At 39.9% G+C, this 23,080-nt stretch overlaps 1 protein-coding gene across 4 annotated transcripts in view; it reads right to left on the bottom strand.

The window, feature by feature from the left end:
- Nucleotides 1–1,669: 1,669 nt before the first annotated feature.
- CENPE (centromere protein E) overlaps nucleotides 1,670–23,080 on the bottom strand; it is a 69,085-nt gene continuing 47,674 nt past the window's right edge. For all 4 annotated transcript variants that reach the window (XM_034442203.3, XM_034442202.2, XM_087875414.1 and 1 more), the window contains 14 exons: nucleotides 22,161–22,373; nucleotides 20,858–21,070; nucleotides 20,307–20,519; nucleotides 17,942–18,016; nucleotides 16,969–17,181; nucleotides 14,124–14,333; nucleotides 12,038–12,244; nucleotides 11,563–11,784; nucleotides 10,464–10,667; nucleotides 9,605–9,717; nucleotides 9,003–9,100; nucleotides 5,101–5,260; nucleotides 4,427–4,689; nucleotides 1,670–1,983 (listed from right to left, as the gene is read on the bottom strand). In XM_034442203.3, coding sequence (XP_034298094.1) covers nucleotides 1,886–1,983; nucleotides 4,427–4,689; nucleotides 5,101–5,260; nucleotides 9,003–9,100; nucleotides 9,605–9,717; nucleotides 10,464–10,667; nucleotides 11,563–11,784; nucleotides 12,038–12,244; nucleotides 14,124–14,333; nucleotides 16,969–17,181; nucleotides 17,942–18,016; nucleotides 20,307–20,519; nucleotides 20,858–21,070; nucleotides 22,161–22,373 — 2,502 coding nt within the window. In that variant the 3' untranslated portion in view covers nucleotides 1,670–1,885. The remainder of the gene's footprint in view (nucleotides 1,984–4,426; nucleotides 4,690–5,100; nucleotides 5,261–9,002; nucleotides 9,101–9,604; nucleotides 9,718–10,463; nucleotides 10,668–11,562; nucleotides 11,785–12,037; nucleotides 12,245–14,123; nucleotides 14,334–16,968; nucleotides 17,182–17,941; nucleotides 18,017–20,306; nucleotides 20,520–20,857; nucleotides 21,071–22,160; nucleotides 22,374–23,080) is intronic.

Genomic DNA, 23,080 nt, shown 5'->3' on the forward strand with positions numbered 1-23,080 from the left:
CTGCCATGTTTCCTCTTCGCATTGGGTAGACCAGGCTGAAGCTACGCTGGCCTGATCTTTCCTTTTCCCACTTGGTAGTCCAGGACGGCCATGTGGACTGGATCTGACAACATTGTGCGCCAAATCCGGCCTGCGGGCCTTGAGTTTGACACCCCTGGTGTAAAATAGAATATTCTTTCTAAACATTCTAACAGTAGTCTGACATACTACAGGTAGTTCTCGATTTATGATCTTAATTAGGTGCAATGTTTCTGTTGCTAAAGCAAGGCAGTTGTTAAATGAATTATGCCCAATTTAATGATCCTTTTTACTATGGTTAAGTCAGTGATGGTGAATCTTTTTTTTCCTCGGGTGCTGAAAGCGCGTGTCAGCACACGCGTGCATACCCCATGGGACACCCATAATGCAATGGCCCCCTGCAGGCCCCACCCCATGCATGTGCGCACACAACCCCCCCATGCTCCCTCTGCGACCGTTTCTGTGCTAGCAGGTCTCCCAGAAGCCTCCTGGAACCAAAAACGCAGTGTGAGGGGGCGCCACACCCCCCACGCATGCACGCACATCCCCACCCCCTGCGAATGTGTGTGCAACTCCCGGCAGACCTGAAAATCAGCTGGCTGGTGGGAAGTGCGCGGGCATGCACAATGAAGCTGACCTGGGTGTCGGCTCGCGTGCCCGCAGAGATCACTCCGCTTGCCACCTGTGGCACGCGTGCCATAAGTTCGCCATCATGGGGTTAAGTGAATCAGTAATCAAAACCCAGATAAGCAAGAAGGATTAATATCAGACCAACAATCAACAGTTAAGAAGTAAACAATCCCCAAACAAGAAACTACCTAGAAAACAACACTCTCATCAACACTGACAGGGCAAAACACCGTATATAAACAGAGAACAAACCCCATTTTAGTACTGAAGGGTTTACCTAGTTTAGTAATGAAACATCTGCAAGAAAACAACCAAACTCAGAGAGCACTAAGGACTCCATACTCATTACTTATCTATCCAGTGAAATGTCTGCTTAGGATCTTGAGTCTATTGTTCATATTTTATCAAGATTATTTCAGCTATAGTCATGATCAGGCAGTTTTCATTTTGTGGGGGCATATCGATGCATATACCGTATATCTTTGTACATATAGACATGTGTCTATCTGAGAGATGTTACCAACTATGGAGATCTAATAACATTAACCTTATTTGGATTCTGGGAGAATTCTAGGGGTCAAATAGAAAGTATTTAAAATGAGATCTAATTTGGTTTTGGGGAGAATTCTAGGGATCAAATAGAAAGTATTAAATTGATAGACTTTATTTTACAAAAGCAAATAAACAAAACCCACTTATAATCAAACAAACTGAAAATTACACTGCTAACCAATAGAAATATTTATGTAAAGATATTTTAATAATAACTTTATTGTCATTGTACGTGTATACACAGTATACCCATACAACAAAATTCACTTAACACCCAAAGACCAGGTCCAATACACATTACAATCCCCAAACACACTCCTACCCAGCACAATTCCCCACCCCTAAACCACCCAAACATCCACACAACAGACCAAGTAATACTGTCCAACAGCTCACTGATGGTGGCCCTTTACTTCATTATTGAGTGCAGTTATAGCTCTGGGATAAAAACTATTCAGAAAACGTGTGGTCCGAGTTTTAATTTTATTTATACATTTAAAAATAAAAAAATACGTTAAAAAATACAAAATAAATTTTCTAATGGAGATATACTAAACAAGAGTAAGAAATACATATGGGTATGATGGAAAGTATGTTCAAAGAGCATCAGTTTCATCTTGCCAGAAAAGGAAAAATGAAGTGGCCTCTGTCAGTCTTGTCCATCATCTATGAAAGAATCTGACTGTTACTGAGTCTTGCAATTAGAAACATCTCCTCTATCTTCTGATGAAAGCCAGTTCCTAATGTTGTTTTCTTCGGATTCTGTTCTGCCAGATTTTGTGTCTGTTAGAAAGAACAGTTGCTAGTTAAGTTAATATAAATAACTACAAATATTTGAGTAACACAATATAACCACATGGGAATAGGTCAATTAGAGATTACAGATGTTTGGAATTTTTCCATTTTTAAAACACACACTATTAATTCTCACGAATTGGAGATTAATAACCTTATTAGATGAGATGATTATTTAAATAACATGGTGGTACACTACTTCCTGGGTATGTAATTTACTAAATGGCAAATTAAACTATGGCTTTCTTAGACCTATTATACATTTGTGTCGGGAGCACTAAAGTGCTTCTGTGTTGAAAGAATTGAACTGTGACAACACTGTTGCCTGGGGGGGGGGGCACCCTGTTGGGGACTCCTTTCATGTCCCTGTTAGGTTTCCCAACCAAAGTGATACCTGTCCATCTACTCATGATCACCTGCTTTCAAACTGCTGGGTCGGCAGTATGTGACTGGAACTCACCCGATCCTGCAGTAGCAACCGGGTCTCGAACATGAGCCTGTCGATTGTCAGCCTGGCATCCTAACCACCATCAAGTTGGTCAGGAGGACTATGACAATCCAATCTTACTATGTGCAAGAATTGTCTTGTACTGTTATGTTTTTTCTATTGCTTTCAGTTACATGAGGTTATCATGCAAAATCATCAGTTATCAGGAGAGGGATGCCAGGAGAGGACAGGACAGGCTCTAAACGGGGGGGCAGCGGTCGACCCCGAGGCACCTTGCTTGTGGGGTGCCACAAGGGTCGGTCCTCTCGCCCCTTCTGTTCCACATTTATGTAAAGCCGCTGGGTGAGATCATCCGTGGCTTTGGGGTGGAGTTCCATCAGTACGCTGATGACACCCAGCTGTACATCTCCACCCCAGGCCACCCCAACGATGCCCTTGAAGTGATGTCCCAGTGTCTGGAGGCCGTGCGGGCCTGGATGGGGAGAAACAGGCTCCGACTCAACCCCTCCAAGACCGAGTGGCTGTGGCTTCCAGCGTCCCGATATAGCCAGCTGACGCCATCGCTGGCTATTGGGGGCGAATCACTCGCCCCCACGGAGAGGGCTCGCAACTTGGGCGTCCTCCTGGACGCACGGCTGTCTTTAGAAGATCATTTGACGGCCGTGGCCAGGGGGGCTTTTTATCAGGTTCGCCTGATACGCCAGCTGCGCCCCTTTCTAGATCGGGACTCTCTACGCACAGTCACTCAGGCACTAGTCATTTCCCGCCTGGACTACTGCAACGCTCTCTACATGGGGCTCCCCCTGGGGTGCACCCGGAGGCTCCAGCTGGTCCAGAACGCGGCCGCGCGGGGGATTATGGGGGCGACGAGGCGCTCCCATGTGACACCTCTCCTGCGCGAGCTGCACTGGCTCCCAGTGGTCTTCCGGGTGCGCTTCAAGGTGTTGGTGACCACCTTTAAAGCGCTCCATGGTTAGGGCCGGGGTATTTACGAGACCACCTTCTGCCACCAATAGCCTCCCACCGGCCAGTACGCTCGCACAGAGTGGGCCTCCTCAGGGTGCCGTCCGCCAGACAATGTCGGCTGGCGACCTCCAGGGGGAGAGCCTTCTCTGTGACGGCGCCCACCCTCTGGAACAACCTTCCCCCAGAGTTACGTATAATAACAGACCTCCGGATTTTTCGTCGGGCCCTGAAAACCTATTTATTTCAACAAGCTGGGCTGGCCTGAGTTAAATTTTAAATTGATTTTAAATTGGGTTATCTTAATTTCGGCCAAAATATTTAATTATTTTAATACTGTTCTTAAATTTTGTATGCTTTGTTTTTATCTTGGCTGTGCACCGCCCTGAGTCCTATTGGAGAAGGGCGGTATAGAAATTTAATAAATAAATAAATAAATAAATAAATAAACAAACCTCATATAAACCCCCCGGGCCTTATTTCATAAAATCAGAAACTCCTGGCTACTTCTATGGAAATTCTCAGTCATCCAGGTCATGGTTGTCCCAAAGATGCTTTTTTTCAAGAGGCAGCTGGACTTTCTGGTTTTTCTTTGAAGACGTTTCGCTTCTCATCCAAGAAGCTTCTTCAGCTCTGACTGGATGGCGGGGAATGGAAAGAATGGAAGGATCCCCACTATCCAGTCAGAGCTGAAGAAGCTTCTTGCACGAGAAGCGAAACGTCTTCAAAGAAAAACCAGGAAGTCCAGTTGCCTCTTGAAAAAAAGCACCTTTGGGACATCTTGGCTACTTCATGCCGTGAATAAATAATAACTATCCTACGATTTTCTGAATTATTTTTCCTACTGGTCATTACATTTTGTAGGATTTGGCAATCCATAGAAAAAGCAAATGGATCAGAAACCCACCCTTTCAAAACAAGCTGGCAAGCACAGCAGTTTTTTTGTGATCACAACACAACCTTACTCTAAAATAGGCTCTTCGTCTTAGCATCTGAGAATGCATTAATGCTGCTACTTACTTGCAGTAATACCTAAGCATGAGTTATCAAAGAAACTTGATTGGGTGTTCGACGGCATCAACTGTGGCGTATCCAAAGGCAAAATTGGCTGCATGGAGCGCTCCTTGCAGGGAGAGGCTGGCAATGCCGAAAGAGAGGAGGCGGGCGCTTTCCTTGGAGATTTTATTTTATGATCTCCAGCTGTATCTCCCAAGGCACGCTCCCTCCTCTTCACAGCTCGCTCCTTCCATTTCTTGATTTCTTCTTTCAAGAAAAGGTCGTTTCTTAAAACACACATTAGATACATTTAATCACCTGATGTCCTGATGATGTTTCCCCCCCCCTTATTCTGCAGAACCCATTCATTTTCTTTTTCTAGCAAATTGTTCTGACCCAGCTCCCCAAACACAACAAACCCTCTGAAGTGAACTCAAAAGTTTCCTTTATTAGGAGTGCCGGAAGCCCCGGCAAAAAGTTTCTCTCTCAATGCAGGTTAACAAGTCTGGCCTGCCGGAAGATGAATAGTTGTCTGTCACATCTATTCATCTCCACCCCCTGTCTTTTATCCCCAGAGCTAGGGTGGGGCCTCGCTAGCAGCGATGGCTCTTTTAGACATATCTACCTGTTCTGTGTGAAAAATTCAAACGTGTACAATCGTTGTAAGCTATGTTTCCAGGCAGAATATGACGACTTACGTCAACAGTAGCTCATGTTCTTTCTTGAGTTGAGCGTATTCCTTTTCCAGCTTTGCATGCTCAGATTTTAACACTAGTATATGGGTATTCTGTACGATTCCACTACCGCCACCACAAGTAATTGGTAGAAATGGCTGAGGAAGGTCTTTATTTGACATCACTGAAAATGAGAAGATCCAGGACAGTAAGCCTTTTGCCAATGACAACATTACTATCCAAACATCACAACCTTTTCAAAATCACCTCATTTCATGACATGGTATAATTTGGGACCACACGTTCAAGAGACCGTGGTTCGGGTTGGGGATTTTTATCACAGGATTTGAGGCTTCCAGCTTTTAGGATTGTAAATGACTGAGGAGATTAAAAGGAGTAGCACTACTGGAAATGTTATCTACAGAAATGTATTCAAGTAGGACTTTGTCAAAATAGCCCTGAAAGCAGGACTTCCTGTTTGCTGCTGGCCGCCGCCAGACGTTCCTTTGGGATCGTCAGCTTCCACTGCCTGTCAGAGCCGCCTTCACAACGGAACGGCGGCTCGAAAAAACTCCGTTCCCATGAGGAAACGGAGATAGAGCCGGCAGGGGTGGGTAGAACTCTCTGCAGAGTCCCAAAAGTTTTTCTTTTACTTTTGGGATGGAGCGGATGAGATGCCCCGTATCCCCAGCCGCTGCTCCGGGCTTTGGGAGACCTCTGCTAATGCAGAGCCAGGCGTCAAAAGCAAGCCTGCGAATTTGACAGATTACTCAAAGAAAATGTGAGCTGGACCTGTAATACTGAAGCGCAAGTATTTTACTTATCTTTTAAAAATTACTTAGGAGAATAGAGGAAGAGAAAGAGGAAAAAAGTTTCTTTTTAAAATGGCGTCTGCCGCGGCTGGAGAAGAGTTTGAGAGGGAAAGTTCTTCCGTTTTTTATTATTACAATGTAGCGGAATAAATACTACTGGCTACATTTGTAGACAAAACTCCGCTCCTGTTTTTGTTTTTCTCTTTTTCCCCTGGAGGATTGTTGCTGGCTGGAAGTCTTTTGTCTTGTTTTTTTTTTTTTTCTTCTAACAAAGCCTGCTTAGGCGGAAACATGGCACTGAGGCTTGTGAAGTCAGACAAGCAAATAGGTGGGGGGGATTCCCCCACTAAGAATTTAAAGGAACAAGTTTTAACTCTTCAGTCCCAGAAACCTGATTTTAATATAATAGAATTTCTCTTAGAGGAGATTGAAAGAAGGGATGAGATTGTGAATCAGCAACTTGAAAAATTTAAGCAGGAAACTAAGGAATTGGTGAAATCCAAGTTTGACTTTTTGCAGCAAAAATTTTTAAAAGTGTCAGAATTCATGATTCGGTTGGATACAAATACTAATTTACTAGAGTCAAAAATGGATGAAATTCAAGATAAATTGGACAATAGAATTCAAAAAATTGAAAATGATTTGTTAAATATTCAGGATTATAGTTCAGAAGAAAAATTTAAAATGGATGCTGACCAAAAGTCTGGTAATGTAGAAAATCTGCAACAGAGGATTGAAAAAGAGGTTCTAAAGATACAATATAATTTCACAGAATATGCAATAAGACTTAGAGGTTTGCAGGAAAATAACAGAGATGACTTAAGGAAAATATCTTCTGAATTTCTAGCTGGGATTTTAAAGATTCAACCTGAGGAAGTGTTTTGTAGGATTGACAGAGCTTATCGAATAAACTCCTGGACTGCCAAGCAAAGGCAATTGCCTAGAGATGTGGTAATCTATTTTTCAGATAAAGAAATTAGGAATAAAATTGTGCAAAATTCCTTCAATTCTAATTTGCAATTGTATGGAAGAAAGATTTGGATTTACAAGGAACTCCCACCTAAGATATTAATGGAAAGGAAGAAATTTGGCTTTCTGGTGTCTGAGTTAAAAAGGAGAAATATTCAATTCCGGTGGGACGTCCCAGTTGGTATTATATTGAGATATCAAGGAGAAAGATACCAGTTAAATACTGTTGAAAGAGCGGAAGAATTTTATCAAAATAGGTTGAAAATGAATTTAACGTCTTCAGATATAATACAGGATAAGCAGAAGGAGCTGGAACTAAAGACAGAGACTGTACCAGATAAATTGCCTTTGGATTTATCGGATACCCCAGCTGGATTATCTACAAATTTGAGAGAAGTGCCATCTGATTTTAATGTGATGACTTATCAAGGCAAGGACAAGCATGGAAACCAATTAGAGGATATACAAGGGATAAAAAAGAAACGCGAGACACAAAAAATTAGGATGGAAGTCAAACCCACAAAAAGAAAACAAAAAAAGAAATAGGTTGTACAAAAATAGAAATTTCTAACCCAAGCAACAGTGAAGCCAGTGATTTTAAAATATGAATGATTATGTGAAAACATAGAGGAGGCGACATATTGGTCAATATCACCCTGAGGATAGTGGCAGATCTCTGCATTGCCGTAATTTTGGGACATGGAAAGAGCCTCAAATTGATGGTTTTGAATTATCTACTTTGAAACTTCTTTTTGTGTTGATAAATATATTATAATTATCTTGAATTATAAGGCAAGAGAATCACATTGGGACATGCAGAAGATCGGGTTGTTACCCAATACGATGATGGAAATTAATAATCCTGATGAAACCCACAATTATTATTATATGGAATATAATTATAATGTCACTCGGGTGGTTGTTTTTACTTTTATATATATAAGAAGATGTTTACTACTGATGGGGGCAGATATGATTGGAGATCTTGAATAAACTGTTGCATCAGCAAGCTATGTTACCCTATTATGGATGTTGGTTTTAACAATCCAGTGGAAAGACTTCAAGAAGATATTATATGGACTATAAATTTAAAGTTATTGTCTTTTCTTTTTTTATTTAGATATAATGGAATATATATATATATATATTTTTAAGTAGTGTGGGCAGTGAATTAAAGATATCAAGAATTGTTGTGTATGGTAAATTTGTAAGACAGTGGGTGAATAAGCTAGCTACAGACTGATTAGTTTAAGAAAAGGGATTTTTAAGTGATACATTTAGGGGAGTGGAGGAAATGGATAGAGTGGAATAAATGTTAAATTAGATTTTATGGGGAGCCCGCTTTGAAATGTTATTAAAGTAGGACTTATCGTATAGTTTTAAAGTGGAAGGTGGTTTTGAATTGTTGCAATAATGTATAGATATAAAACACTATTATGCTAAATTAGAAGTTATTTTATAATAGTTATAGTATAATGTGTTTGTTTTTTTTGTTTTTTTTCTCTTCTTCTTTTCTGAAATGTATGGATAAAGGGGGATTTATAATACTTTTAGTAAGTAAAGGTCAGTATTTTGAGGAGGGAGTAAGTAATCTGTTATGAATTAGGGTTTTTTTTTGTTACGAAGAAGTCACAGGGGGGGAAGGGTGGGGAGGGGGGGTTAGGGAGGGGGGGGAGGGGGGGGAAAAAGGGGGAAAAATTTGTATTTGAAAACCTTTTCAATTAAAAAAAAAAAAAAAAAATAGCCCTGAAAGCAGTGTTGAAATGCAAATTTTTTTACTACTGGTTCTGTGGGTGTGGTATGGCTTGGTGGGCACGGCAGGGGAAGGATACTGCAAAATCTCAATTTCCATCCCATTCCTGGAGGAAGGACATTGCAAAATCTCCATTCCCACCCCACTCTGCCAGGGGTGGCATTTGCCGGTTCTCCGAACTACTCAAAATGTCTGCTACCGGTTCTCCGGAACCTGTCAGAACCTGCTGGATTTCACCTCTGCCTGAAAGTGTTTCTTAGCACTTTTGGAACACATGAAAGAATGAGTATGAAAGATGAAAATATTTTCCTGTTTGGCTATCATTTGTGTAATGATGTACCTTAAAAGTCCATTTCATACAGCCAGGAGATAACACTCTGGTTTGCATTTACCTGTTACATCCTGTTCTTGTTGTGCTTTACGAAGTTCTTCCTTCAACTTTCTTAACTGCTGTTCCCGATGATCTGCCAGAGCTTTGGCATTTGCCATTCTAGAACAATGAAGATTCAGTTTTAAATTGAATTAATCAATGATCTTAGTCTAAAATTATACAATTATAATAGTCTACAATGATTGTGAATGGAGGATGCAAAACAATTTGGAACTGTGAATTATTAACATAGTAGCACAATACTTCTCTTAAGCTGTTCCTGCACTCTTGAACAGGTGAGCCCTAAGCTCTTGATTCCCAACACATGGTCTGCAAAGGTCCTATACTTAGTGGCTACTGAGTTCAGAAATTAAAAGAAACCTTTAAAATAGCGTAGATCTTATGAGATTTGGAAAGTTCTAACTTGAAATTGAAGGCGAGAACACCAAAACCATAAAAAACATAGGCATGCATTAAAAAAAATTGAAGTCCTAGAGATGCCATCTCAAGGGATCGCTCCAGGATGAAAAGAGGTATTGGGTTAATGTTCCATGCCTTAGTGGTCTGTCTAAACATGGAGTCCACTGCTCTATAGAATTGCCTTTTCAATGAAATGGAACTTACTCTTGATCAAACAATTTGGATTGCTTCATTCTTGCCATATCAGCTTTAGCAAGCTGAGTTCTCAGGTCTTCAATTTCTTCCTTATATAATCCAACACCTTTATCCACCTGGGCCTAGTAAGAGAACAAAACACAATCTCTTGAGAAGGAGAAAACAACAGCTGTATATTTCCAAGTGCCCAATAGGCACTTTAGAAAATGAAATCATATTTACTGGTACATGTTAGATAATAGACTTTTTAGTAAAAACACTACATCTCTCTTCAGATCAAAGTAATAATGTCAGGACCATTCTCAAATGGAGGTTTGGATCCAGCAAGAGATCAGAGTTAGTTAGCACCCTGTCAAATCAGTTGGTGCCATAACTGATCTGTAGGAAATTGTGCTTCCATGGTTTGATTCCACAAATGACTGAATTGCATAAAAAATATTAGAGAATACTAGAGGCCAAAGTTGTACCGTGTTTCCCCAAAAATAAGACCCTGTCTTATATTTTTTTGAACCCAGAAATAAGGGCTTGGCCTTATTTTCGGGGAGGTCTTATTTTGGGGCACATGGAGCAAGACGGGGCTCCTCTTGCTGTCTTACCTGATTTCCAGCTCTGTCTCAGTCACCCTAACCAGAGGAAATGGCGGGGACCGGCTGTGCATGCATTTAAATATTCTTAGGGAGGGCTTATTTATGGGGGAGGACTTATTATCAGGGGGATGTCTTATTTTCGGGGAAACACAGTAGAGCACTTTCATTTTCTTTAAGGAGGAGTGTGTCTAAGGCATTTGTGTGAATCCCATGAATAAATATTTTACTCCCAACATGAAACATCAAAGCAAAGAAGTCATTTATGTTAATCCAAACAATACCTTGAGTGTTTCTCTCTCACTTAATGCATTTCTTAAGCAATTTTCCTTTTCCTCTAATGCAGCTTGAAGCTTGATGACTTCACTCCTGGAACCTCTCACTTTAAGTTTCATTTGTAGTGTGGCTATTGTTTTCTCTTTTTCTTGGAGATTTTTACTTCTTTCATTTATTATGCTTTCTAGTTCTTGTATTTTCAACTGTAGATTCTTTGAACAAAGAAAGTGTGTTATTAGAAAATGGAACACCTCTTCCAGATTTTATTGGCAGTTTAGAAGCAAAAAGAAAATTGTCTTCTGGGAAAATTGTTTTCCCAGATGTGCCAACATGACATCTCTAATAAATGGGAACTTTGAGGAACCTCAGGCCTCAGAGCTTTATTTTGTTGGGGATGTTCCTTGGAACCCTGACATTTATTTTCAAAGGTGGAGAAAAAGTTTAGCTGTTATTGGTGATAACTCTGAAACTTGCAGTTAATTGGAACTGAAGCTCTGAAGATCATTCACAATAACTCCAATATTTTGAATGCTCGGCGCGTTATAAGAAAAGTGTGGCCTGAAAACAGTGAAAATGATCAGAAAAACAGACTGTTTCTACTAGAATAGTAAGAGCTGCAGCATCAAAGAGGGGGGTGAATATAAGCAAAACTAACTGCAAAACTACACTTGTTCATTTATAAAAAAATAACCCAGTGCCATTTCATGCATCTATTGGGAAAACACTCTTTTTTTGTTTTTACATGGCAGACATTACCAATATCATGTTTCCTGCAACCATTGATTTAAAGGCATCATTCTATAGATTTCTTTTAAATCAAACTGTCATGATTTATCAAAGTCTACCACACAGATGGAACCAAATTTTCTACCATCTGTCCTCTTGAATTAGAAAAGTTGGATAAAACTTATTCTGTCAGGAAACCTATTCAAGAACTAGATTTGGTTTTGGGAACATCATCTATTTGGGAAAGCAGAGACTTAAATAGAAATTGAATAAATGGCATACCAGGAAAAGTTGCATGGAAAAGAACTAAGCATTAATCAAATTAGACAAACGAAGAGATATCAGACTAAGGTGCCATACAGGAGTTTAACAAAAACATACCTTTGTATCTTGTTCTGTTGCTTTCAGTTTATACTCTAGCTTATGGTTTTCTTCTTCTAGTGCCATATTAGGAACAGCACAGGATTTTTGCTCTTTCTTTAACATATCTAACTGTAGAATCAGTTCCTTTGTTTCTTCTCTACATGCCTTCAGAGTAGCATCAATCTCTTTGCAGTAGTTGGCGTTTATGGCTTCCAGCGCCGATCTAGCTTGAAAATAGGGCTGTAATATAAAGGCAGCAATAGATGTTGGGGCAGGTATGTTACATTGCTATCTCTTACATAGAGTCTTCCAATTACATCAGAACGCAGTTTTTGCAAACTCTAGATCAACATGTCCAATAATCCACGTTGCTTTGGATTATTAAAGCTATAAGAAACACGCAACTACATGTACAGCCGTATCTCCAAGCGCACCCCTTAACAAGACACAAACAATAATACTGTGCTACACGTTTTAAACCTGCATTTCGTACCTGAGCTTTGGGCTGTAGCAATTGATTAATGGACCGAAACTTTTCAATATTTTGCTTTATTGTTGCCTCAAAGCCTTGCAAATCAAAATAATCTGAGCACCGTTCCAAATACCGTTCCATCTTTATGTTCTCACATTCCAACTCTTGTAACGTAACCTCTGTGCTACCGAGTTCTTCTTCCATTTCAGAAACTTCTTTTGAAATTTGCTGTGCCAAGAAATACATAAAAATGATCTGGTTGGTCAAGACATGTACCATGACTTATTTTTTTCACAGCACAGTAACCGGGAAGAACTTTATGCAGAAACCGCTTAACACAGATGCAGTATTAACCCTTCTAGCTCAGTTAACAGCACTGAAAGGAAAACTTTAATCTGATTCATCTTCCCACCTGTTCAAAGGAGCATCATAGCAGGAATGAAATTCCAACAGATATATTATTTTCTTCCTACAAGTTTTAATTGGACACGCCAAGGACTGACTTTGTAAAATGCTCTACCTTGAATTACAGCCTTTAGGAAAAACTCTTAACTCTGGTTTAGTATTTCCCTCTTCTGCTGTGCCATCTCAAATATAATTGGCAAAGTAGCCCACACGCTGAATTATGTAAATGCACATCTTTGTTTTTTTTTTTGTCAAACAGAATATTCAACTTTTTATATGATGATTTCATTTACATTTGGGGTGTGTGTGTGTGTGTTCTTATCTCAGAAACTGCCCTGAGCTCTCTTGGAAAGAAAAGCAGTATTGGCAGCATCTATTATTACATCAAGGTAAAAAGTTTTAACTTTGTTAATAACCTGTCTTCCATGAAGGATAGGTATTTTTCCTTTCAAATCCAGATGAGAAAGGTAACAGGAAAAAAAAAAGCAAGCCAGTGGCTCTCTTTAGTCCTTCACTGACTTCTAAAAGATCTTGGCTTTTGAATGGCATTGTACAATATCATTGTGGATTAGAGGCAGAATCTTTGTGGCATCAGCCTTGGTGGTCTTAGTGGCTTCTGGAACACGAGTCTCCAGGAAATGGCTCTAAAGACTGACCTTAAGTCGGAGCCATGGTGGTGCAGTGGTTAGAGTGCAGTACTGCAGGCTGCCTGCCATTTGGCAGTTCAAATCTCACCAGGCTCAAGGTTGACTCAGCCTTCCATCCTTCCAAGGTGGGTAAAATGAGGACCCAGATTGTTGGGGGAAATATGCTGACTTTGTAAACCGCTTAGAGAGGGCTGTAAAGCACTGTGAAGCGGTATATAAGTGATATTGCTATTAACTCATCATCTCTGTAGAGGTTAGACTGGCCCCCACTTTGGCACTGTTTCACAAGGTTCTGAAGACCTTGTTTTTTCCAATGGGCCTGGGGCAGTGGTGGGATTCAATTTTTTTTTACTACCGGTTCTGTGGGTGTGGCGTAGCATACGCGGCTTGGTGGGCGTAGCAGGGGAAGGATACTGTAAAATCTCCATTCCCTCCCCACTCCCGGAGAAGATTACTGCAAAATCCCCAGTTCCTCTGCTCAGCTCCGATCAGCTGGGACTTGAGAGGCAGAGAATAGATAGGGGCGGGGCCAGTCAGAGGTGGTATTTACTGATTCTCTGAACTACTCAAAATTTCCGCTACTGGCTCTCCAGAACTGGTCAGAACCTGCTGAATACTACCTCTGGCCTGAGGAACCCGGAGTGGGATAGATCCCATCAAGTAGCTTGTTTGACTGATTGCTGTTGCCAGGGGGCTGTGGGGTTACTGTTTTTATTGTTGTATAACCAACAAATGCACATTTTCTAATTAAATAAATAAAAACAAAAACAAAAAACAGCAGATGATGGAAATTATTACCACAGCCTACAACACAGGGTGGCAAATATTTCAGGTTCTGTTCTGCGAGAGATGCTTCCCCATCCAAATGTTGTGAGGCTGTGTGGGATTTTTCCAAACGCATGTTATTTTGGCCATTTGATTCTTTTGAACTGTAATTTAACGGAGGGAGGGGTTTGGAAATGGTGCTTGGAGATATAGCAAGGTCTTGGTAATGCTGCTTGCCCCTGCCCAAGCCCCAGCCCCAGCCCAGCAGGCAACCTTTGGAAAAGCATTACCTTTGTGAGACCATCCAAGCTCTGTATCAGTTCTGAGATACCAGACTGCCGTGATCCAGCTCCCTGCTGTGCCATGTGATGCTTTCCGAGTTGCTGAATTTGCATTAGCAGTGCATGTTGATTTCTTCGCTCATCAAGCAGCTCCCTTGTGTACTTGCTGACATTTGTGTAGTATTCCTTTCTTTTGTCGCACAAGCAGGTAAAAAAGTACTGTTGAAGATGAAGAAGTTAATTAAGGGCCGTGGTGGTACAGTGGTTAAACGGCAGTATTGCAGGCTGACTCTGCCCATAGCCAGGAGTTCGATCCTGACCGATTCAAGGTTGACTCATCCTTCCATGGTCGGTAAAATGAGGAGCCAAATTGTTGGGGACAATATGCTGACTTTGTAAACTGCTTAGTGAGGGTCTGTAAAGCATTGTGAAGTGGTATATACAGTAAGTCTAAGTGCTATTGCTGTTGCTATTACTAACCGAACATAAGTGCTCAAAATCTCATTGAGTTTAGTCATTTATCTTGGGTTAAGCTGCACACCATTTTAGCTTTACTCTGTAAGTAAACTTTAACTTTACAATAAGTTTAGTCAGCTTTCAAAGGTGCCACAAAACTTGTTTTGTTTAATGTGGGCTACCATCTCTATTAAAAACTGCAACAGCCTGTTTTTCCACTTATTGAATCTTACGTTGCCCATTGTTGAAGAGAGTTTGTGCTGTTTTGTTTCTGAGGTGTAGAATTGACTGTTCCTAAGACACCACTTAGTCCAAGGGTCTCCAACCTTGGCAACTTTACGACTTGTGGACTTCAACTTCCAGAATTCCTCAGCCAGCATGTGCTCTGGAAAGAGGTCCTAAAACAGCATCTAGTGTGACTAAAAAGGCCAATTCGAGAGTGGCAATCCCTTCCACACTAAGGGCAGATACATTCTGTCCCCTGCCCAGCCCCAAGATTTCGCTGGTTCTGGGACTGCCTTTTTGGCTCAGCCTACCAAACAAGTGTCTCTTCGAATTGGAGAAGGCCATACTGTGTCTTTAGCCTCCAAGCTGAATGATCAGAGGTCAAGGTTTTCCAGTTGTTAATGTCCATTCCAAAGGCCTTTAGATCCCTCTTGCAGATATCCTTATATCGCAGCTGTGGTCTCCCTCTGAGGCGCTTTCCCTGCACTAATTCTCCATACAGGAGATCTTTCAGAATCCGACCAACAGCCATTCTCAAGACATGACTTAGTCTATGAACAACAGAATTGTGGACTGGATCAATCTTTCCCAACCTGGGTGCCCTCCAGATATATAGACAATTGTCTCAAATTCTCAACAAAGGATTGCTGGCTAGGGAATTCTGGGAGCTGAAGTGCTTCTCGCTGGAGGAGCCTTAAGCTGGGGAAGATTGAGCTAAACAGACCTCTGTTGTTGGTTTTTTTGCTTTAATTTATATGCCGCCCTTCTCCGGAGACTCAGGGCGGCTTACAATGCGTTAAGCAATAGCCTTCATACTTTTGTATATTTATACAAAGTCAGCTTATTGCCCCCACAATCTGGGTCCTCATTTCACCTACCTTTGAAAGGATGGAAGGCTGAGTCAACCTTGAGCCTGGTGAGATTTGAACTTGCAGTAATTGCAAGCAGCAGATGTTAATAACAGTGCTTTAGTCCACTGTACTACAGGCTCTTTCCTGAGATCCAAGAGAGATCTTCCTTAAAATCCGAACATATTTACATTTTGTGACTATTCAAAGTTATAATATATTTATGGCCATTGCAGCATCCCCATGGTCATGTGATCAAAATTCAGACCCTTGGTAACTAACTCATATTTATGACGGTTACAGTGTCCTGGGGTCATGTGATTACCTTTTACGACCTTTTGACAAGCAAAGTCAACGGGGAAGCCAGATTCGCTTAACAACTGTAATATGAATTTAACAACTGCGGTGATACACTGACTATGGCAGGAAAGGCCTTAATATGGGACAAAACTCATTTAACAACTGTCTTGCTTAGTAATAGAAATTTTGGGCTCAATTGTGGTTGCAAGTCAAGGATTACCTGTAATGCAAACTGTACAAAAGAACTAACAAACTAACAGATTCACACGTGACTTTAATCTAGGAATTTATCTAACCAAATTTACTGATCAAGCTATAACTGAGTTTGTAAGGCCCACTAAGCCATGAATCATAGTTTAACCTCAAAGGATAGATCTAGATACAGGTAGTCCTTGATTTATGACCGGTTGCTTAGTGATTAAAGTTACCACAGACAAAACCCCAATGGTACTTACAAACTTGTTGTGAACTTCTGATGGCTGTGGCCACCCTGAAGTCATGTGATCACATTTCAGATGCTTGCAGCCATTTCCCAGTGTTATATTGTCACATGACTGGGATTTATCATACTTTGTGCTGAAAACTAGCATTAACTTCTGGGTTTTGGGCAAAAACGCCCTATAATGAACAATGGATTCACTTAACAACAATGGATTCACTTAATGGCCACAGATTCACTTACTGACCATGGTGATTTACTGAATTGCGTCAAAACGTTGTAAAATTGGGTTACTCATGTGATCACCTGTTCTATGGCGGTCACAATTTATAACCTGAATGGGCAGACTTCATTACAGTTGTAAGTCGAGATCCACCTGTACATACAAAACTAAAACTAAGTCTGACTAGTTTTAGTTGTCGATCAGAAAAGTTGGCAGTTCAGCAGTTCGAATCCCTAGTACAGGTCTCCTGCATGAGCAGGGGGTTGGACTAGATGACCTTCCTTCCAACCCTGTTACTGTTACAACTAAACAAACCACTTAATAGTTTAGCATGTGATACAAAATACTATTTAAAGCTAGTACCTGGAGTTTGTTCAACAGGCTATAGAGGCTGTTGCTCATACGCTCAGTTTCTATCTGAAGCCTTTTGATGTTATTGGCTTCCTGGAGAGAAATGCCAGGAAGCCACTTAGCTATTAGAGCTTTCTTGCTATCAAACTGATTCTTGATCTGAAGAGAGATGTTTATGAAATATTCAGATCTTTTTTCCAGCTCTGGAAATTTCTTCAGAGCCTCCTGAAATAAAAAAAAGAAACAGGCTGAAATTAACCAAGGTTTTCATCTTTTAAAATCAGTGATTTTCTCAAAATCACAAAAGTCATAGCAGGAATAAAATAAAATCTCATAGTCAAAGAGATCACTATCTTGTGCTATTCAGAAACGTGCATTTTTTGGAACTGCATTCATGTGAACAAGCTACTGTACCCATTCTTGAACATTAGGTTTGTCCTTGCTGTAATCCTCCCCCTCACCAGAACATACATTATACATTCACAGACAGCTGGGGAAAAGTAGCTGTGGGAGATATCTGCAGGGTGTGATTAAAAAAAAAAAAAAAATCTCAAAATGGCAGCCACAATGACATGATCAACACTGTCCATCTTTTAAATGCAATATTCCAAAAAAGAAATGGAGTTTTGATCACACTGTTACTACTGCTATTGTGAGGTGTGGGCTTTTGGTTTTTTTAAAACCATAATCTGAAGACACCCCTGATAACAGCAGCACAAGAGAAGAGTTCTTGGGGTAGCAGTTATTCTAAGGAAACCACTTGATTTACAATTTATCTTTCTATATCAAGACTTCTGGATTGCAAATGGATGTTCCTCTGTTTTCTGGTATAATATAGAAGTTCACAGATAGATTGGGTATAACTGGAAATGGAGTTCAGTCATTGTGTGAGAATGGCAGAAAAAGGATAAAAGGTAGAAGTTAGAACTCCACTTAATGCAGATTTAATCAATGGGAAAAAGAGAAAAATAGTGACAGCATTTACCATTATTCTGAATATTTTTGCCTCCAAGATTTCAAAGCAGTCTTGCATCTTTTGTTTGACATTCATTTCAGAATCCTGGAAAGAAGAGAATATATATTCAGTGGTAAACTATTATCTCAATCAGGGTGGATAAAAATCAATGATTTTTTTTAAAAAAATCAGATTTTTTTTTTATTTAAATCGGATTTTTTTGATTTTTATCTAATATTTTTTAATAAAAAACTTTTGGGGTAAAAATCTATTGTAAGATAGTTTTCTATTTAAGATACATAAATAATTTAGTTTATTCAGCATGAAATGGAGCTTAGTTATGTAGCATGAGGCTGTATATTCTGCAACACTGGGACTATCGGTGAATCAAGGGAGTAGCAGAGATGACAGTTGCTCTTTAAAAATTATGATTTAAATCGAATTGATTTAAATCAAGCCTTTTTACTAGTGATTTAAATCATGATTTAAATTGTGATTTAAATCAACTCGATTTAAATCAAATCCACCCTGATCTCAATATGAGCAGATTATGTCCAACTAAATAGGATACTTAATAGAACTCTAAAAATCGAAAGACACTTTGATTCCTGCAATGGACGAATGGCTGTAAAAAATGGGCGGAGTTAGCAGAGATGGCTAAATAGACTTCTTTGATTAAAGAAATGAATACAATTAGTTTTGTTTCTATTTGGAAACCGCTTTTGGATTTTGTGCTTGAAATGGAAAAAAATATATGAAACTTTGAATTTGGGTTTTGCTGATTAGATAGGTTTGTTGTTATAGAAATGGCTAGTACTGTATATAAATTTCAAGGTTTCATCTTTGAAACTACTTTCATCTTTGAAACAAAGGCTCATCTTTGTTTGTTAGCTGAGGAAGCCAACATTGTCTGAAGACACTTCCATGGTCATGTGGTCAGCATGACCCTATGCTGAGGCACACAGAATGAGTTACTTTCCCACCAAAGTGGTACCTATTTATCTACTTGCATTTGCAGGCTTTTGAACTGCTAGGTGGTCAGTTGCTGGGGCAAATAATAGCAGCTCACTCCGTAGCGTTGCGCTCAAGTCTCAAACCTGGGCTATCAGCTTTCCAGCTGACAAGCTCAGCATCTTTAACTGCTGAGCAATCGGGCCTCCTGGCTACTGTATATTATTATGTAGAAGTAAAAAGTTGACGTTGCATGTTATTATACTGTGCCAAAAGGAATTGGAAGTCAATGCTTTTCTTTTTCATTTCCCCTTTATCCTACACTTTTTCCTCTTCCTTTTTTTCCTCCCCTATTTCCTCACTATTTTCATTTTTCTTTGTATTTCTGTGTTTTATATTTTGATAAACTAATAAAAATATGAACGAAAAAAAGATCTCAGTCATACCCAGAGTTTGATTATTAGTTGGTGTGGACAACATTTAAAGGTTTTGCAAGGTCACAGGGATCCCAGATTTATCTGCAAGTTTGTATTACATGCATTAATCCTTGGTGGAAAAAAAAAATAGGACAGGAAGGCTCACATATGAAAAGATAATGCTCAATTTCTTATTTTTGGCTGCCTAAAATAGGGATGCTGATTAAACAGTGAATCAACAGACTTTACTTCCACATTTAAAAAATGTGCTTAAAGAACAACTTTAAGCAGATATTGAAATAGGAAACAGGCTGGCTACTTTCAAGCTGGGTTTGCTTTGTCATGGTTGATGCTATTTCCATTGTTATTTTTTCCCTTAGTAAATATTGATCACATTTGTTGACTCAGTAACTACTTTCTGTATCTACCAACAAAACGAATTTTAAATATAAATCAGAATTCAGAAGGTCTAATTTAATTTCTTTTCAATTGGCACTGTTGAATCAAATGGATCTAAAAACAAGTATTACAAGTCTGATTTTGCTCCAACTTCTTCTCCAATTGGTGTAACAGAGCTAGGCAAATGATAAACTTATACTTTATATTTATATAGAATTTCTGAACAAAATATACACGATACTCCAACAGCGCTCACTGATTGTATGACCGGACAAAGGCTGAAGAAACAGTGACACTGTATTCTACCCTTTAATGTAAAATTTCAATAATGTAGGAATGTCCTCCTGCCAGAAAATCCAATTCCTACTTGGTTGCATGATATAGTTTTACTGAACATCAATCTTCAGCTCATGTTAATAATGTTAAGGTTACCTGAAGGGTGCCGAACCTTGACATAAAGCATTCAAACCCCCCACCCCCAAGGATGCCTTAATTAGAGCTAAGATTTAAGGGAAATTACAATGTGATGTTTCGGTTGAAAGCTACACCTACACATCTGGCACCAATCGTTTTACAGAATAAGAAACAATATATCCATGAAATTTCATTCACTGGAAAGCATCCCGTACCTTCGCAGCGTTTTCAGATAAGGTCTCCTGAAGTTGGCTTTCGGTTTCTTTTCCAATGTTCTGCATAACCTGCTGAAGGTCATCTCTTTCTTTTTGAAGCAAGGCCTTCTCTTTCAGTAGCTGTTGGACACATTTCTCCTGCTCTCTCAATTCTGCTGTCAATTGTTTCTTTTCCTCAGTAAGGCTGTTTGCCTCTTCATTTAATTTTATTATCTAAGGAATTAAATGTTACACCATTACTAAATCAACCTTCCCCTGCTAATCCGTTTGAGAATAAATGCAGTTTTTTAACCCCCATCATTAAGGATCAAAATATGCACAGTTAAGAAAAACTAAATTAAATTCTGTGTAGCATCAAAATTCATGGTAAAAATAACAACGAAATTAAAATGGGCTTGTTTCCCTAAACAACTGAATCTCTTACAGTGCTCTTTTGAAATATTTCAAATTATTTTAGATCCACAAATTCTATTTTCCTAACATTCCATTCAGTAAATATTTAATATACTAATGTACAAACATAATTCCATTCAACGGAAAGCATCACGTACCTTTGCAGCATTTTCAGCTAAGGTCTCCTGAAGTTGGCTTTGTGTTTCTTCTCCAATGTTCTGCATAAGCTGCTGAAGGTCATCTCTCTCTTTCTGAAGCAAGGCCTTCTCTTTCAGTACCTGTTGGACACATTTCTCCTGTTCCCTCAGTTCAGCTGTCAATTGTTTCTTTTCCTCAGTAAGGCTGCTTATCTCTTCATTTGATTTTATTATCTAAGAAATTAAATGTTACACCATTAGTACAGCAGCCTTTCTCAGCTAGCGCCTTTGACAGATAACAGTTTTGAACCCTTATATGTCAGTGTCAAAATATGGAAGATGCATGGTTAGGGAAAACTAAATCAAAGCCTGTGTAGCATCAAGTTTGTCTAAAGAACAAAACAAAACATATTGGCCAAATGTGATTGGACACACAAGCAATTTGTCTCTGGTGCATAAGCTCTCAGTGTTCATTAAAAACAACAAAGTAATATAATCATAAGATACCAATAGGTGGAGGTAGTAGGAAAGATGAGAAGGATAATAGTAATACAGACTTACTACATGGGTAAATATCCTTAGACATAAGACAATGCTGTGAGGATTAGGTATTCAGCAGAGAGAGGGAAAAATTGTCTCTGTGTTTAGTTGTTTTGGCATGCAATGCCCTATAACGCTATCTAGAGGGGGCGAGTTGAAACCGTTTATGTCCATGATGTGAGGGGTCTGTAGGTAACTTCTCAGCCCTCTTTCTGACCCATGTGGTATTCAGGTCCTCAGTGGAAGGTAATGGAATACTAAGGAAATTAAATTTTGCTTCTTTCCCTAAACATTTGAATTCCTTAGCATACTCAGTTTAAACATTTCAAATTATTTTAGATTCATAAGTGCTATTTTCCTAACTTTTCATTCATTAAATATTTAATATAAAAAGGTGAAGGTTCCCCTCGCACATGTGTACTAGTCGTTCCCGACTCTAGGGGTGCTCATCTGTTTCAAAGCTGAAGAGCCAGCGCTGTCCAAAGATGTCTCCATGATCATGTGGCTGGCATGACTAAAGGCCAAAGGCGCACAGAATGCTGTTACCTTCCCACCAAAAGTGGTCCCTATTTTTCTACTTGCATTTTTTACGTGCTTTGGCAGAAGCTGGGACAAGTAATGGGAGCACACCCTGTTATGTGGCACTAGGGATTCGAACCACTGAACTGCCAACCTTTTGATCAACAAGCTCAGCATCTTAGCCACTGAGCCACCACATCCCCTTAAAAATATTTAATATACTAATGTACAAACATAATTCCATTCACCGGAAAGCATCACGTACCTTTGCAGCTTTTTCAGATAAGGTCTCCTGAAGTTGGCTTTGTGTTTCTTCTCCAATGTTCTGCATAACCTGCTGAAGGTCCTCTCTCTCTTTTTGAAGCAAGGCCTTCTCTTTCTGTAGCTGTTGGACACATTTCTCCTGTTCCCTCAATTCTGCTGTCAATTGTTTCTTTTCCTCAGTAAGGCTGCTTACCTCTTCATTTGATTTTATTATCTAAGAAATTAAAGGTTACACCATTAGTAAAGCAGCCTTCCGCAGCTAATCCCTTTGAGAATAAATTCAGTTTTTTAAAAAATCCCCATCATTCAAGGTCAAAATATGGAGGATGCATAGTTAGGGAAAACTACTGTAAGTCAAAGTCAAGATTTATGGTAAACAATATTGACGAAATTGAAATTTGTTCGTTTCCCTAAACAGCTGAAGCCCTTAGAGTAAGGTGACCAGACGTCCCGCTTTTGGCGGGACAGTCCCGCTTTTGAGCAATTTGTCCCGCGTCCCGCGGCGTTTTAAAAAAGTCCCGATTTTTCATTCTGCCTCCTTAGTCCCCGCTGATGGCTAGAGGGAAAAAAAACTGTTTGAACTCTTGCCGCGGGGCTTCAAAGGGCCGACCTACAGCTGATCAGTGTTAAAAAAAAAAACCTTGGTATATTTGCGGCGCAAGGTAGCCCTCGTTTCCTGCCGACTCGGAGCGGTAAACAGCGTCTGGTTCAGGGAGCAGCCGGATTTTGCTCTCCATTGCTCTCTCGGTCCCCTGCAAGCTCTCATCTCTCGAGAAGCCCAACCAAAGTTTCCCGCGCCATTTCAGGGAGCGTTCCTCGAGAGACGAGAGCTTGCAGGGGGCTGAGAGAGCAATGGAGAGCAAAATCCGGCTGCTCCCCGAACCAGACGCTGTTTACCGCTCCGAGTCCCAAGCGACAGGA

This window comes from Pantherophis guttatus, chromosome 8, assembly GCF_059756535.1.
Source record: "Pantherophis guttatus breed Tessera chromosome 8, ASM5975653v1, whole genome shotgun sequence".
In the NCBI taxonomy this organism is placed as follows: Eukaryota; Metazoa; Chordata; class Lepidosauria; order Squamata; family Colubridae; genus Pantherophis; species Pantherophis guttatus.